The following is a 16,640-nucleotide window of genomic DNA, read 5'->3' as shown; positions in this document are numbered from 1 at the left end:
ACACTGCCACCTATCTGTCGGATGTCTTCTTCCGCGCTCGCGCTCACGCAGCTTTTATTTTGAAAATCACGCCACGCGGAAGTCAGCCAGCTCCGTTGACGCTTCAGAAACACGTTGAGCTAAGTTGTCAATCAAACTGGGACTACCCGACCGACAGTCAAAAACAGGCTATTAGGTATAAATTGTGTATTTTATCAGTTTGAACGGGGCCATTTTAGCACGTTGCTCTGTGTGCCTTGAAACCGCAGGAGGATATGCTGGTTTTTAATCTGCCAAATCTCGGTCAGGAAGGAAGCACTTGCACTGCAAACCTGCAGAGTCTGAGCTAACCCATTTTATATTGAACTGCTTCACTGCGATTTTTTTGGAAATGAGAACGACATTATTCCTGCTGCACGCCATCTCCTGCTGCTGGTTGGCCAGCGCCACTCTCTCCAAAACTGATGCAAAGAAGTCGCATAAAGCTGAGGCTGAGGTGAGAATAACTTCAGGTCTTTTACCTTAAAATGGGTGTGAGCTGTGTTTGCTGACAGGTCATACAAGCCCCCTGTTTGCCTGACATGTCACTGGATTGACTTGTGTTGTGCTGGATCAGGAAGAAGCCCTCACCTGTCATATGTCCAGTCATGATGATGGATATGTCACTGAATCTGTCTTGTTTTTATCATCTGATCTCACTGCTCAGACATCTCCAGCTGAACTGTCTGTGCTGGAGAGAGGCCTCGTTGTGTCAGACCCCTCCTGGAAAGACATAGTGAAGGAGGAAAAGAGATACTGGGCTCACATCAAGAGAACTTTTCAAGGACCGGTGCTTGGCTATGTCACACCTGTAAGTGACCAACATTTGACTACACAGCGTTCAAGGACAGTCAGATTATTACAAGTCTCTCTCAGTGTAACACTCACGTGCCCGTATTTATGTTAAAAGGAGTTGTTGCTGTTATTCTTCCTCACCAAACTGGTTTTAAAGAGATCTTTGACTTTTATGACATGAAAGCCATGGGAGACAAAATCCACAGTCCTCATTCTGCACAAAATGGACTGATTTAAGACAGACAAACAGAAAGATGAACTGTAAAACAACCAAACAAGAAGAAAATTGTCGAAATGAGACAGTATGGCAATAATAAAAATGGATGATAACCTATACAAAAAACCCTCAATGAATAGATTCAAATAAGCAACAAGAAATTGCATCTTACACATTAGAAAAGGAGTAGGGTTAAACTTATTATTTCCTACCCCTTCTCTGCTAATCAGTTAATCTGTGAACTTCATCTCTAACACATATGTACATACAATTACATATTTACACACACAGACAGAATACAAGCATACACACACACACACACACACACACATATCTATATACATACACGTTCATGGCAACTGTGCCCCACATACTTGGAATACACTTAAGCAAATTTTTAGGCGGTCCTCATTGATAACGCTGAGAGAATTCCATGGTTTAATTTATGGTCTCATTGATTGTGACTGTATATATATATATATATATATATATAAAGTCTTGATTTTTCTGCTTTCAGAGGCTTTAAATAAAATGAATGAATGAATGTACCCCCACACTCAGGTGAGGTTTGGGCTTTAGAAAAAAGATGCCAAACCATAAGTAACACACATTCAAGAGACAAATTAGCCAAAAAAACACAAATATAGCAAGGCAGAATCCCAAACAAGGTTGTCACTTTTTGGCTTGTATTTTGGCTGTAATACAGACCTATTCTTTGTGTGTATCTCTAAATCACACGTTTTATTTCTCCCATGCTCCAGTGGAATTCCCACGGTTATGACGTTGCCAAGATATTCGGTGCTAAACTAACTTCGGTGTGCCCGGTGTGGCTTCAGCTTCGCCGACGGGGACCTGAAACCTTTGACGTTACAGGACTCCACGATCATGACCCAGGTAGAGGAGCTGTGTCACTGACACTCAAATAAAAAGTGTTTTGTAGTGACTTATAAAGTTGTCTTTTTTTCTGTGCAGGCTGGGTCAAAGCTGTACGCAAGTCTAACAAGAAAGTCCGGATGGGTGAGTTATGTCTCCCTCACTGCCCACAACTCAGATTCTGTTGTTCATTACCATTTATTACAGTTGTTGAATTTTCTTTACCCTCAGTGCCCCGGCTGTTATTTGATGGCTGGTCTTACCAGGACTACATGAGTGTTCTGGGGAGCGAGGATGAAATTGAAGAGCTGGGGAGCGAGCTGGTGGATGTTGCAAAGGTAATTAAGAGTCGTGTTGAGCTTTAAGTCCCTTGCTGCAGTGTTGTTTGTCCTGTCTAATGAAGCTGTGGACTTGCAGACGGAAGGTTTCGACGGTTTCACCTTGGAGCTGTGGAGCCAGCTGGGAGGGAACAAAAGAAAGTGAGTTATTCTGGTGACACATCTGGATTACTAACATGACCTTTTTTTTCTTCTTTTTTTGTCTGAGATTATTTAAAAAGGAAATATAAATAATCAAACAAGTTCTTCTTACAGAGAGCTGGTCCATTTAGTGAAACACATATGTGAGACTTTGAAGGCTAAAAGACTGGACTGCATTCTCGTCATCCCGCCTGCTGTGACCAGGTAAATGGAATTAGTTTACTTTCAACAACTATAAATGTCAAAATAATCAAATCAAATAGAGACTCAAATTGGTGCTTACTTTTCTTTGCTTCTTTTCCATCGTTATCAGTGTGGGGCAGCCGGGGATGTTTGGCAGGGAGGAGTTTGAGCAGCTGGCCCCTGTGGTCGATGGATTCAGCCTCATGACATACGACTACTCCAGCGGTGCCAGGCGAGTGACAGACCAGTGTTCAGAGATTCATCGTGGCAGAGCTGCATTAACTTTTCCTCATGTACACTGTTTTTTTGGTAGCCTTGCACCTATGGGATGTGCATATAACCACCCTCTTTTATCAGTGTTTCAGGTAGTGACATGATTAGTGTAACTGGCAGCTACAACTACAGTTATTGTTGATGCCGCTGTCGCAAAAACAACAGAATCACTTTCGTTTACTACCAACAGCACAGGGCACACTATATTTTATTTTTCACAGTAACTGCAGTTGTTCCACTGTTGGGTATCTCTGCCTCTGAGGACAGTAACTGTAAAAAAATACTTAAACTGATACTCTTTGGTAATGAGTTCTGTGGCTTTTTGCTTCCTTTATTTTTGTCTTTTTTCAACAGGCCAGGCCCGAGCTCTCCCCTGCCCTGGGTGAGAGACTGTGTTCTCCAGCTCGCTCCCAACACTCAGTGGAGACAAAAGCTTCTGCTGGGACTCAATTTGTACGGCCTTGATTTTGCAAGCCAGGGAACAGAGCCAATCCTGGGAGGAAGGTGAGATAATATTGTGACTAATAGTGCTGGAATACTTATTTTACAAATTAGCAATTCAAGTTTCAGATGTTTCAAGCAAAAATACACAATCTTGCCAAAATTTATGTGCATGAACCCAGCCAAAATTATCAAAAAATTAAGAATAAAAAGTGTGTAAAATGCACCAAACAGTCCCTAAGTGTTAAACTAGTCTCTGACTTGTTGTAGGTACATTGAGATTTTGCGAGAACACAGGCCGAAACTTCTCTGGGACGAATATTCTGCAGAACATTATTTCAGCTACAAGAGGTACTGATTCCATAACACTGAAATGCAAACAATTATGGTTTAATTTTTTTTTAACTTCTAACAGCATCTTTTACCAACGTCTGTTCCATTAATTTCAGGAACAATGCAGTGAAGCATGTGGTGTACTATCCATCGTTAAAGGTGAGTCCTTTGCACATTTTAAGTTCACTCTTTCAAACAATGCTTTCATTAGATTCACTGCTACATGAAGAGATTAACATCCTTTAAATTCTCTTCCAGTCACTCTACCTGAGGATCTCTTTAGCGACTGAACTGGGAACAGGAATTTCCTTATGGGAATTAGGGCAAGGACTGGACTATTTCTACGATCTCCTATGAAAGCTGGACTTGACAATAAAGACTTCGGACCATCAGCACATTCTCTTTTTTTTCTCTGAACATGGAGCACCAAAAATTCAAGGGTTGTATGTAGGTTTTATGTTTCTGTTTTTGGTTTCTGAGAGACATGAACTCTGGAACGAGCTGTTGACGGGTTTTAGTTAATACTCAACTTGTTTGGGGGTCACGAAAATGTTGAGAAATCTCTACGAGAACAAATGTGGGATTTGATTCAACGATACTGGCAGCAGACACTAGGTACTTCGGTTCGTTTATTCCTTTTCATTGACGGTATTGTTGAAAAATTTGTACAGTTCAGTCAAGAGTGCAGTGATTTAACATCAGAGGGTGCATGATTATCGATATGTATAGAGTTTAAATGAAGGGTTTTCTCTTATTCACTCGCCACAGACATCTGCAGCCCATCTTCAGTCCAAATCCAGAAATCTGTTGCTGTGTGGCTCTCCATTGTCCACTGTGAAGATGCATCATACTTTGACTTTGAAAATCTGCTTTTCCTATTTTTTATTTTTTTTTTGATTTTCAAATCAAGACATATGATTGTGTGGCTTTTGCTAGATTTATAACAACAGCATTGACAAGTAACGAGGTTGTATTTACAGTGTTGCCAAACATCTGTTCTGACCAGTATCTTCCAATATTTGTCTGAGATCAGTGTTTGTTTAATTACATGAATATAAATGTGGAACAATTCAGCAGTTGAATTTGAGTTTGCCTGATGTTGTATTTTTATTTGGCACTGGAGAGCAGGATTAGATTATTTACAGCAAGTGAGGTTGACTGCATGTTTTGACCAGTGATCAAGTGTCTGTCTATGACGACGTGCACAGCATCTTCTTGACTCGCTGGAAAACAAATAGAAAAACATGAGAGGGTTTTAGAAATGTAAGTAAATCTAAGTGTTTACTCAAATTAGTTTCTGTGCTCTGCAGCTCAGCTCACCTGTGTACGATCCACCACTGTCTTTCACAAAGTCTTCCACGACCAGCGGCAGATTGGCAAAGTCAGGCCTCCGCACCAGTTCAAACACTGACGGCTTTAAGCAAAAACTGTTCATTATTAAAGGGTAACTTAAGAATTTTTCAATGTGGATCATATTTTCCAATGTTTCAGTGTCTAAGTAACCAATGGAAACAACATTTTTTCAAATTGATCCAGTACTTAGAGAGGAAACGGGCTGCAATGTAACCACTTGGGCAAATGCACCCTTTATTTACATCCACTAAAAGTGCTTGTTTTGGCAGAAGAAGGCTCAGATTATATTAAGTGTCTAAGAATCCCTACAGAGATGGACCTTTTTTTAAGAATTAAGAACCTTTTGGTTTAACCAAAATCAGCTCCAAAATCAGTGAAAACCAAACCCACCAAACTCCATTTAAATAATTACTAATTTTATCATCATAAAATACTCGTCATCCAAAGTCGGCAGAAACAAAATTAAACTCACAAACTGTCTTAGCTTATCTTTCTACTGTTCTAAATATCGCCAACTCTGGTTTGGCTGAAAGTAACTCTTAATTCACCCAGTTAGATTTGAAAATATGCTGGCTCTATCCCCCCTGAAATCACTGTTTATTTAAATGACGTCTGGTGGGTTTGGCAGTAACTATTTGAAGGCTGTTTCTGGTGAAACAGAAAGGATGCTACTCTTTAACTAAAAGGTCTGTCTTTGTAGGGATCCTTTCCAAAATGTTGTCAGAAACTTCAAATAAAAATGTGAGGCTGTCTGTTGCAAAAACAAGCAATTTTAGGCCTTGTTTAAACGAGAACAGCCCTACTAAAAATGGAAAAAAGTCTTTAATTTGCGCTTCTAAAAAAATCTGCGTTCATATGATAACATTGTGAGACAATCCTCGTGTACATGGATTTGCAAAAACAACCGAATAACGCTGTAATATGCCTGCCAGACCGGTAAATGGCAGTGTAATCTTGTAATGACACACCCCAGAAGAACACCATGCGTGAAGTGCAGCCAGGATGTCACCTTTCAACAGGATTTGCGCATTGTCAGTTTACATGGCGACAGCAGGGTTGGCATTTTCAATAGATCATACTCTGGAACCCGGTTTCAAAGGTTTGTGTTTTCAAGCCCCCAAAACGCCGTTGTCGTGAACAAAAGGCCAAACTGCAACAAAAGTTTAACGTTTAATGCAAGAACCATTGCTGTGTTAATAGCTCTTTAATAGACGCACACTGACTGTGCATAAATGTCCCAACTGGTTACACTGCAGCCTGTTTCGCTGCTGCTGGCTGTAGCCCTTTCGTGCAATACTGGACCAATATAAAAAAATTGTAGTTCCCATTGTCACTTGGAAACAAAAACATGGGGAAACATGATCCAGGTTAAAAAATACTAAAGTTGCCCTTTAAATTCATTAACACATAAAGACATTAATGTATATTTCCCGTGTTTGATTGAGGGAGACTAACCCCTGTTAAACTGTAGCCGCTGAAGATCCACCTCTGTCCTTCAGTCGCACAACACAGCGCAGACACTCCTTGTCCCACTGCACAAACAGGTTCTGTACACGGAGAAAAAACGTCTCTACATCAGACATATAGCTAACATAATGACTCTTTTGTTTTTTTGAATTAGCCTCACACTCACTTTGATGAGAGATGAAGTGTGTGAGAATGCGGTGCAGAGAGCCGCTGTGTGCCAGGTCATTCAGCGCTCCGGGGCAGTCCGGGATGAGTAACGCCTGATATCGAGCACCTGGAGAGGGACATTGTGACACAACTGAGCAGAGTCCAACTGGCAGCACACAAACACAGCTGAATGAGCATGAAATGAATATTCTCACCATCTATGGATTCAAGTTTGGCAGGTGTTGCGTAGGGTTTCACGTTGAAGTCCTGCACCCATCTAGCAGTGCTTTCATCAACTCCGACAAAGTCTATTGGCTTCCCCTGAAATTAAATAAAAAAGAACACATGAGGTCAAGCTCATCTCAACTCTCAATGTTACTCTGTGCTGCGGTATTATAATGTCACCAATGCCGACCTTTCGGTTAAAGAGGAATCAGTCTAATTTATATTCCAACCTTATTTCCTGTAATATCACTACAAACCTGGATTTGCTCTTCTGCTGTCTTTTGTGGAGCTTATGTAAACATTACATTTCATTTTCTGTTCATCATGTCAGTGTGTATCACATCACGATGAACTGCCAGTTAAAAAAAAGTACTTTTAAGGGAAGCAAGTGGCCCACTGAGTTATCAAAACAGACTACCAAATATTGTATTCAAAAAACTTTTAATGAGCTGCATTTTTTAGCACCTTTTATTCTTATTGTAAAATAACATTTTCACAACTGTTGACCCTCAGTGAGATACCTACTAAAGCACGTATGTTTGTGCTCCCTTTTCAAGTGGTGCATGTAACCAAGTAAATTTAAAAGTACTGTACTTAGGTACAATTTTGAGGTATTTACACTTAATTCCATTTTAAAATACTTGTTTTTTAACTTAACTACATTTGAGGGGGGGAATATTGTACTTTTACTTTTTACTTACTGTTTAATAGCTTTTGTTACTTTGCTGATTTAGATGATTAACACCAAATATAAATCAAACAATAAATTATGTTATCAGAGTAAGCACCCAGTCAGCGGTATTGAAAGTAAGTTAAATAAGTTCTACATGTTGCAACATTACAGCGATGAACTCGTTGAGGCATCAATCATTACAATCCACTGGTGTAGATAGATAGATATCTAGATAGCTAGATAGATGGATAATTCTGAAATGAACCATTCAATTTAGTTATGTGTCCCTTCCTTGAGCATAAATAAAAAACACAAATGCCCTCCTACTGCTGAAAAAATGATTTGACATGCCTCCCATGTTTGCTCCCCCTCATTAATAATGAACTGTCCCTTAGAAAGAGTCTTACCCCTGGTGTAGCAGTCTGGAGGTTGAACACTGACGTGCAGAGGCTGAAGCACTGATGGAAAGACGCTGCTGACACTCCTGAAGAGACAAAACAAACCAGTTGAGTTAAATGATCAGAGAGCTCACGTGTGCGGCACAAAACGCAACGCTGGCTCCATCGTTAAACTAAGTTAGCTAGCAAGTAATGTTTGACCACAGCTGACATGTTAATTACATAAAAATGAATGCTAGCTGAGCTGTAACTGATAGAAAAGTGTTAGAGTAAACTCCTTACTTCTCTCAGTGACTGTTATTCATGACTGTCAGGCTACATCCGCTGGCAGCAGCTCGTGACACCCACCTTGAGGAGAAGCGCTCGCCACAATCAAACAAGTCGGCTTCGCAGACATTTTATATATCTCCGTCTTCCCTCCACATGAAATATTTTTAACTTGTTTGAAATGAATAAGAAGACAATTGAGGGTGAAATCATGCAGGAGCAACCCGCGAGGAGGAAGTGCTGTCAGCTGACAACAACATCCGCTGAAAGATTTCAAAATAAAGTTCACTGTAAAAGGCATGGGGGGAAAAACAGTATATATAAGAAAGTCACTGGAAAAAAATAATGGGAAGCATATCATTTTGCATTTCAAGAGCAATATATATGTATTATATATTTATAATTATTATTTTGTTAAACACTGTGATGCATAAAAAAAGCTATATAAACAACAATACTGATTGCAAATGTAGCCACAGCATGCTTACATTTCTCTGCTCTTTGTAACGTTTGTTTTCGTGACAAGTTTATCTACACATGATAATCTTAACATAAAAGGGAATATATTTAAAGCATGCAATTGCATTTTGCAGAAAAAGAGCAGTGCTGCCCAGCAGCCTCACAGCATCTGTCCTGTGTGTATTCTGCACACATTCATCACGTCATAATTTGACTTCACAGCACCCAGAACTGTGTGAGTAATGGGGGCATCAAAATACCTAACAAAACCTTTTACAATTCATGATATGACTCATTTGGTGATATTTAACAAAGCTAAAAAAAAATCAGTAGGGGTCTTCTTTCAAATTTTGATAAAGGCAGCAAGTAAACATCATCCCCACAAGCTGAAAGAAAAAAAAGGACACGAGGAAGTTGTTAGTTCCACACTGCACGCAGAAACAGCCATTGTTCATAGCTCAACTGCTGGCATTTTGCACAACATTAAAGAGGCTCTTATATAAACCTGTATTTTGCTCAGTCAGTGGTTTGTGTTTTACCTGTAGAAATGCTATCCCAATGCCCACTGCACCCAGAATATACAACTGACTCAGGATGAACTCCTCTAATTTCATAATGCAGCCTCCCTGGGAGCACAAGAAAGGGAAAGAAATGAACATCTCGTCATACTGTATTTTAACATTGATCCACAGTCAAATGGAAATCTCTACTTACCTCTACCCTGTAGATGTTGGAGGGATGGTCCCTGATGCCACACAGCTCACTGGGACTTTTACAGCAGCTATCAGGAACGAGCCGCTCGTTCTCTGCTGCCTGGATCCACAGACAGTCTGCCCAGTCTGAGGAGTTGAGACTGCCACAACACTTAAACTGAAAAGGACAGAGAGGGACAAATAAAAAAGATGAGACAATGCTGAATATTGGATTATATTAATGCAGGATAAGCGGCTAATGATGCTGTGGTCCAGCCCAACACCTACTTCTACTGTACTTATTATTAGATATACCTTTACTATTATATACACATGTGATTATTATTGCCACATACATAAACTACAATATTTGCATCTAATATACATACTATCATAAACTACTTTTTATTGTGAAATACAGTAATAACAGAACAAGTGAAAACAAGAGCAAAAACATATAAACAGTCAAGAGAGACATACATTGAAAATAAAGACGGTGAAACGAAACAAAACAAAACAAAACAGGAAATACAGCTTTAACTGATGGGTATAGGAAATGTGGTCAAAAACAAAAAGAGATATAGCAAAAACATGAACGCAGATGGATGAGTGTGTGAGAGTGTATGTGCGTGTGTGTGTGAGTGAGAAAGAGACTGGGCTGATGAGTGTTTGTAGGGGGTATGAGGATATAAAAATGTATTTTATCTAAACACAACTGCACATATATCACATTAACATGGTTTTGTAGCCTAAGTAAATAATTGTGTAATCAGAAAATGTGTGTAATTCAGAAAAGAAGAAGAATAAAATAAAATAAAATACATACATGAATTTAAATATTACTACTGCCATCATAAATAATTAGGTCATAAATCAGACCTGAATGTATTAATTTTCGTATGTCTATTACTTTCGTTATGTCATGTTATTGTTATTTTTACTGTTGCTGTGCATCTCTTTCTCTCTCTTTTGTCATATGCTTGGGAGTTGTTCCTGAGTTTCTGTCTAGTTCCAAAGACAGAGGAATGTCGTATGCTGTAAAGCCCCCTGAGGCAAACTGTGATTTGTGATAATATGCTTTATAAATAAAATTGAATAGAAATTTAAAATTTGTGTTATTTGTGTTATTAGATCAACCCAACACTTGGCAATGAAATCATTTAAATTGCATAACTTTACTGTTGGTTAAATCAGCTGTTTTTTGTTCTTTTTAAAAACGTATATAGTCGTATCATTTCCACACCTCCTGCTGAAGTTTATCCACAGCCTGTGTGACGCTCTCCTCCCCCGGCTGCATGTATTTCTGCTGCATGGTCTCTTTCAGGTTCTGCCTGAGCTGCTCATCCAGCTGTGAGAAAGAAAGCAGCAGTTAAATGATCAGTAGGTAATTTATTATCTGCAAATCTCCTCACATCAATAAAAATAGCCCCTGGTCAAGTTCCTTTCCTCCCCTGTAACATTCCTCTCTTCCTGAGCAATGCCCTCCCATTACTCCTCATATATGAGCTCCCCTGACCTCACTCCCTGAGCATTCTTCTAATGAAAGTGCACATTAAGATTTGTTGCTGGAATGACATAGTGCAAACAAACCATTTCATATCAATCTGTTAGAGAAACAGTTTGATATTAAAATGGAAACAGAAGGCAGCAGGTTACCTGGTAGCAGAAAGGGAAACACTGGAGCAAGAGAAAGAGGGGAAGAAAGAGAGGTGTGAGAAGGATAGAAAAACAGCACAAATGAAGAACATGCACAGAGAGGCATGCAGAAAAGATTTCACAACAGAGTGCAGCAACTGAGGCATTTCATAGGAGGTAAAAAGGTTTAAATAGACATTATGGAGAAAAAGGAATGTGTTTGAAATCAAATTAAGAGACTATGGAGTGACAAAAATATAAGAAAGTACATACAGAAAGAAAAAGTAAAATGTGTAATTCATACAGTGATTTAAAGGTCCAGTGTGCAGTATTAGGGGGGATATACTGGCAGAAATGTAATATTATCAAAAAAGTATGTTTACTTTAGAGTATAATCGCCATAAAAGAAAAAATGTTGTGCTTTTGTTACATTACAATGAGCTGTTTATATCCACATAGGGAGCAATGTTTTCTACAGTAGCCCAGAATGGACAAACCACAACACTGGCTTAAAGGTACAAGGTACAAGGTGGATTTGTTTGTCATTTTCAAACATGTTTTAAAACGTAGTTTAAAAAATGGGTTGTAAAAGGGTTGTTCATCATTCTAAAAGGGCCATTCACCATTTTCACATCGTTCTCTGTAGTTAGCAGCCCGTCCACATTGAGCAGCTTCAGAAAAACAGATTTTTTTAACGCCAAACTGCTTTATTCAGTTGTAATCACCTGGCCTGTTTGTTTTTGAGAAAAAGAGACCTCTGGGGATGACTCAAACCTCAATAAAAATCTCCTGAATATCTGGATTTTAAGTTATCAGAGAGAAAAAAAAGTGATCACACATTAACAGGTGCTCGACTAGCGACTTTCAAAAAAGCCGATCTGCATTGGAGAAACACCAATTTTAACGTGAAACTGCTTTATTCAGTGTTTTCACTGGTTTAAATCACCCGGTCTGTTTGTTTTGGAGAGGAAAAGACCTCTGTGCTTAATTTGGTTCCCAGTAAAAATCTCCTGAACAATGACCACTGAAGGAATTCTAACCGCGAACAGCTTCAGCTGGTTGCAATTTGCAATCCTTAACGCTAGATGCCACCAAAACCTCCTTAATCTTACACACTAGAACCTTTAACAACTAGCAGACAGTAAACACAAAATATGATCAGTTGGTCACAAAAAGAAAATAGAAGAAAATAAAATAACCAATTGTAAAACTGAAAATTATATTCAACTTATATGTGCCACTATCTTTTGGATAAATATACACAAACACTTACAAAAAGAAAGCAAAGCATTCACCTCTTGGTAGGTAATGTAAGCCAGCACACCAGCAATGATTTCCAGGAGGAAAATACAGAGCAACAAGACCAAATACTGCAAAGGAGGGACATGAAATAAACAAAAACACAACTGTGAATAAACTGAAAATGACACTTAAGAATTTTTCAGATGGTGTTTCACTACATTTTGTGCTTAAATACAATAAATAAGCATTTAAAGTACCTGGGCATGGCTAAAAAACAAAACTCTTGAGAATAACTGATTAAACAGTGGTAAAGGAAGTTACTCATTACAAATGTCGAGGCTGTGAAGATGGAAATAGACATGTCACGTGCAGTTTTGCTTCTGTATTATATCCTCTCACTTGTGTCTGTCTGTCTCTCTCTCACGCTCTTAGGCCCACGCAGCCGCCTGTGATGCCCGTCATTCCTCTGGCATGAGCCAGACTCTAAATCTAAACTCTTAAAGACACACTCTGCATGACTTTGACAGTCATGCCTGTCTGACATAATGAACTGCACTGAATGCAGGCAGACGAGACAGAAGGTCACCAAGGATTAACTTTCAATACACGCACTCACATCAGGTTGTGTGTGTGTATAAACAGGAACCTAAAAATGTCTGATTCAAATGGGGTGAGCGCTTTAAACATTTCTTTGTCACATGGCAGTGTTTTGGTGTGTGTGATCCATCTTACCACAATCAAAAGACTCCTCATCTCCTTCAAGGTCGCGCAACATCCGATGATGCCAGTCACTATCACGATGACCCCGGCAGCTATCAGGATGTAAGCCGAGGCTGAATATAAGCTGGAGTTCAGTAAACTGATGTAGTCGCTCTTTTCCACCAGAGTCCACACTCCCACTGCCAGCACGGCCCCTCCTGCCAGCTGAGAGAACACACCGTTATCAGCTCAACTAAAACCAGATGCTCATAGCAAGAATGCACCACATTATTTTCTGTTTTATTTTTGCAGCCTCCTAAAATGTGACAGTGATGTAAACAAGACAACGCCTCATTGTTTTATAGTCAGCCTCAAGAGACTTTCAGCTGAATTTGTTTTTATAATCTCATGCACATAAATCGCAGTTTCACATGTTAGTGTGTACTTTGTGTAAGGAAAGGCTATACAAGAACTAACTGAATCTACCCTTAGAACCTAAAGTTAAGAAAAAGACCAAAAGAAATGAAAAGTTATGAATCAGATATATTGCAGGATTGTCTCTGAAGAATCTATTGCAGCTCTTATTGCACTGCAGACACAATATTATATTGCAAATGTACCTCATAGAAACTATGCATAAGAAAAAGCTGCACTCATTGGTTCTGCGAGGCCGTTTTAAAGCACCGTTGCAGGACTTTTGTATGTCATCTTCGACATGCAAATGTAAGGGTGTATCTTAACTGGTCTTTTAATTGTTATTTTTTGTCTGGTTGTTTTTTATGGTTAACATATAGCATATATTAACATACTGTTTAGTTATTCATTTTAATGGTGATTTTTTATTTCATTTTAAAATGTTTTAAATCATTCAGAAATTGCAATATTTCATTGCTCTGTAAAGCACTTTGAATTTCCCTGTTGTTTGAAATGTGCTACACAAATAAAGCTGCCTTGCCTTTCCTTCCTTATAGTAACTTCATTTTGGGTTCTTTTTGTGTTTTATAGTGTTTGTTTTGGAGTTGTATATTTTAATTTTGTATTTTTGTTCCGTGTTGTCCGTCTGTAACTTATGTTGTTGCCTGTTTTGGCCAGGACACTCTTGAAAGAGATTTTTAATCTGAAGAGGTTTTTCTTTTTTTCTAGAATATGCATAAGGAATAAGTTGTTCCACCAAATATGAGGAAAAAATAGAAATTGTGCAAGCTATAAAGTAATTCAGTGCATAAAAAGAAAATCTTCCTCAATCTCTGGCATCTGAAGCAAAGCAGAAGTTTAATGCATTCAGTAAAAATGAATTATCATGACAAATGGTTTCAATAATTACAACAGCCTTTTATTAAATAAAATTCCATTCCATTTTAACAACAAAGTATTAATATTTACAAAAATCATTCATGTTTTTAAAATGTGTTTGTTGGAAGTTGTTGCATCCTTCAGTAATTTTCAGCCTGCACGTTTTGCATATACTGCGGTTTGATTTTTGTTGATTACCTTTTTTGATGAATGTATTAATATTAACTTTATCTATCAATTTTTATTAATTGGTATCAATGTTAGTTAATTCAGGAAATGAAGAAAGTTACTTGATTTGTGGCACACTTTTTAAAAGCATACTCTTTAAACCTGTGGATCTGGGGGAAGGTATCAAGTATTTTCAAGTCAAAAGGCTCTAGTCCAATTGAAGCCATGAGTCACTGGTGTTAAAATCCAAGTCAAGTTACTGTTCTTTTTTGATTTTGTCAAGTTGAATCTAAAGTTAAGAAGTTTGTGACACACCTCTGTATATTATACATTAATCTCTGCTGCATCTGAATCAAAACATATATGTGTAATGCAGAGATGTGGACTCAAGTCACATGACTTCAATTCAAGTCAACTCAAGTCATATCAATTCAAACTCAACTTGACAAAATCAAAAAGACTTGAAACTTGACTTTAGCACCAGTGACTTTGCTTGGAATTGAGCCTTTTGACTTGACAGTACTAAATTACAAAAATGGTACCAAAGATAATTTCAGTCACATAGCAAAACTATGTTGTGCTTATTAAAAAAACAAAAACAAATTGTAGTGTTTAAAATGTGCAGGTCAAAAATGACTGAGACACAACACCTTTCAACAAACTTGTTTTAACAAAAAAATAGACATTTTTAAAAGCATTTTTTTTTTAAATGAATAAATAATTAATTATTAGGCCTATGTTGTTAAAAAGGCATTGCAGTTGGTAAAGAGTGCATTAGGACTTGTTTAAGGCTCATAACTCAAAGTTTAGGACCTGCAATTTGGCTCAGGACTTAAGTGTTAAAGGCTGAGTTTTGTGACTTGCACAAAAATGACTTGGTCCCATCTCTGGTTGAAGGTCATAAGTAAACTATCACTGCTAATGGTATTAATAATTATAATAGCATCTAATAGAGCTCTTAACATTTTTTTTGTCTTAAATGCAAATAACATCTTAACACGTCTTTGTTAACTTACCCAAAACAAAATGTTGAAGAGAAAAAGCAGATACTTCAGACAGATTGTCCCACAGGTGTGTGTTTTTTCACGTTCCATTCTGAAATTAAAAAAAAGAATATGTACATGAAGATGTACATTAGTACATTGCAGGCTGATGTACACTCAGAGAAACACAGAATGCCACATAGAATACTGTCTGGGGGAGATTAGGCAGCACAGCTCACCGAGAGAATCAACACCAGATGCTCAGAGAAGGTTAAACCCTCCAACAATGCTTTCATACCATAGTGAAGATTATTATCACATTATTTGCTTTCACATCTTTATTTCTCACAATGGAGAGCTAAATCCTATTAGTGCTATATCTGATTGAGACTAGGAAGTTGCGGCGTACATGTAGGAATTTGCTTTTTCAGGCTGCTTTAGTTCCATGTTTGGTGTGAGAAGGTGATTTACTGGCTGTAGTTTTCACAGTATACATTTCATTTTCTGACATGTTCTGAAGATTTTGCATGTTGCCTTTGATTGGCATAAAACAGTAGATCAAAACATGAATGTGGTGCTTTTCAAAGTTCCAAGAAATTACAGAGCCATGGAAAAGAGCTCAAAGATGAAATCAAATATGTTGTGGGGAAAACATGCTTAACAGCTTGTGTCACATGTCATCCAGCAGACAGATATATACATCCAACCATCCCAGTAACTTAACCTGATCTTCTCACACTGCAGTGATATACTGTGGACTTTTAACGCTTCACTTTGTGAATCCAAAGTCTGTTTTTATCCTAACCTAAAGTGAACTTTTCTCTGTTTCTATTTTTAGAAAAGTTGTGCCCTTGAGCATCATGAGAAATGTTGACTTTAGGGATCAGTGAACACTCTTTATACATAAAAAAACATATCAAGAAATAGTAAAGGGACATAAAACAAATGACTCCATGTGATTGTCCAGTAGCAAAACAACATCTCCTAATGGTCATAATCAGAGTTATTTTTAACACATTGTGTCATGGAAAAACTGCTCTCCCTTTGCGCCGAGACTAAAATACTCCTACCTGATTTTAGACGATGGGCTCTGAAGGATGTAGATTATTGGGGTAACGTCTTCCCAGATCACACTAACCACAGCGTCAATGTGCTGCTGTCTTTGAAGGTTAACTGCAACAGCGTTAGTTGACACTCAGACCAGAGCCTCCTACTCAAGCGTCTGAGCGTCTGTCCTCTTTTGGCACAACAGCCAGCTCACCCCTCCACGCACAAGCTATGCAGAGAACATGTCTGCCCCCAGCTGGTTTCTCACGCCCATCAGCAT

General features: G+C 38.3%; 3 protein-coding genes across 5 annotated transcripts; 1 reads left to right on the top strand and 2 right to left on the bottom strand.

The window, feature by feature from the left end:
• The first annotated feature begins 75 nt into the window (after positions 1-75).
• chid1 (chitinase domain containing 1) lies at positions 76-4,694 on the top strand. Its single transcript, XM_042495929.2, has 12 exons — positions 76-475; positions 686-829; positions 1,792-1,924; positions 2,003-2,047; positions 2,135-2,241; positions 2,321-2,382; positions 2,497-2,586; positions 2,696-2,797; positions 3,193-3,342; positions 3,550-3,630; positions 3,729-3,771; positions 3,871-4,694. Exons 1-12 carry the CDS (start codon positions 371-373, stop codon positions 3,967-3,969), a joined length of 1,161 nt encoding a protein of 386 aa, XP_042351863.2. The 5' UTR covers positions 76-370; the 3' UTR covers positions 3,970-4,694.
• Positions 4,224-8,503, bottom strand: gatd1 (glutamine amidotransferase class 1 domain containing 1). The gene is made up of 7 exons (XM_042495930.2): positions 8,224-8,503; positions 7,885-7,961; positions 6,795-6,900; positions 6,599-6,706; positions 6,421-6,512; positions 4,933-5,026; positions 4,224-4,835 (listed from the first exon to the last, which is right to left on the bottom strand). Exons 1-7 carry the CDS (start codon positions 8,501-8,503, stop codon positions 4,720-4,722), a joined length of 873 nt encoding a protein of 290 aa, XP_042351864.1. The 3' UTR covers positions 4,224-4,719.
• Positions 8,503-16,571, bottom strand: cd151 (CD151 molecule). Of its 3 annotated transcripts, XM_042495931.2 has the most exons (9): positions 16,384-16,571; positions 15,347-15,425; positions 12,903-13,094; positions 12,224-12,298; positions 10,950-10,970; positions 10,537-10,641; positions 9,316-9,471; positions 9,141-9,227; positions 8,503-8,987 (listed from the first exon to the last, which is right to left on the bottom strand). In XM_042495931.2, exons 2-9 carry the CDS (start codon positions 15,422-15,424, stop codon positions 8,928-8,930), a joined length of 774 nt encoding a protein of 257 aa, XP_042351865.1. In that variant the 5' UTR covers position 15,425; positions 16,384-16,571; the 3' UTR covers positions 8,503-8,927. The 3 variants fall into 3 exon arrangements, with proteins under 3 accessions (XP_042351865.1, XP_042351866.1, XP_042351867.1); XM_042495932.2 differs by lacking the exon at positions 10,950-10,970; XM_042495933.2 differs by lacking the exons at positions 10,950-10,970; positions 12,224-12,298.
• Between the last annotated feature and the right edge of the window lie 69 nt (positions 16,572-16,640).

Source organism: Plectropomus leopardus, chromosome 7 (genome assembly GCF_026936395.1).
Source record: "Plectropomus leopardus strain MGB_pleo_1.0 chromosome 7, ASM2693639v1, whole genome shotgun sequence".
Lineage (NCBI taxonomy): Eukaryota > Metazoa > Chordata > Actinopteri > Perciformes > Serranidae > Plectropomus > Plectropomus leopardus.
This window is presented reverse-complemented; position numbering and strand designations above follow the sequence as displayed.

Excerpts from the sequence above, each read along its gene's own strand:
- chid1 (XM_042495929.2), top strand. The coding sequence starts at position 371 with ATGAGAACGACATTATTCCTGCTGCACGCCATCTCCTGCTGCTGGTTG. Across the intron at positions 2,587-2,695 it reads ATCCCGCCTGCTGTGACCAG|TGTGGGGCAGCCGGGGATGT; the intron begins GTAAATGGAATT and ends CATCGTTATCAG. Across the intron at positions 3,772-3,870 it reads TGTACTATCCATCGTTAAAG|TCACTCTACCTGAGGATCTC; the intron begins GTGAGTCCTTTG and ends ATTCTCTTCCAG.
- gatd1 (XM_042495930.2), bottom strand. The coding sequence starts at position 8,503 with ATGATATGCTTCCCATTATTTTTTTCCAGTGACTTTCTTATATATACT. Across the intron at positions 6,707-6,794 it reads CAAACTTGAATCCATAGATG|GTGCTCGATATCAGGCGTTA; the intron begins GTGAGAATATTC and ends GTCCCTCTCCAG. Across the intron at positions 5,027-6,420 it reads GCGGCTACAGTTTAACAGGG|CCGTCAGTGTTTGAACTGGT; the intron begins GTTAGTCTCCCT and ends TTTTGCTTAAAG.
- cd151 (XM_042495931.2), bottom strand. The coding sequence starts at position 15,424 with ATGGAACGTGAAAAAACACACACCTGTGGGACAATCTGTCTGAAGTAT. Across the intron at positions 10,971-12,223 it reads CTTACATTACCTACCAAGAG|TGTTTCCCTTTCTGCTACCA; the intron begins GTGAATGCTTTG and ends CTCTTGCTCCAG. Across the intron at positions 9,228-9,315 it reads CCAACATCTACAGGGTAGAG|GGAGGCTGCATTATGAAATT; the intron begins GTAAGTAGAGAT and ends TTGTGCTCCCAG.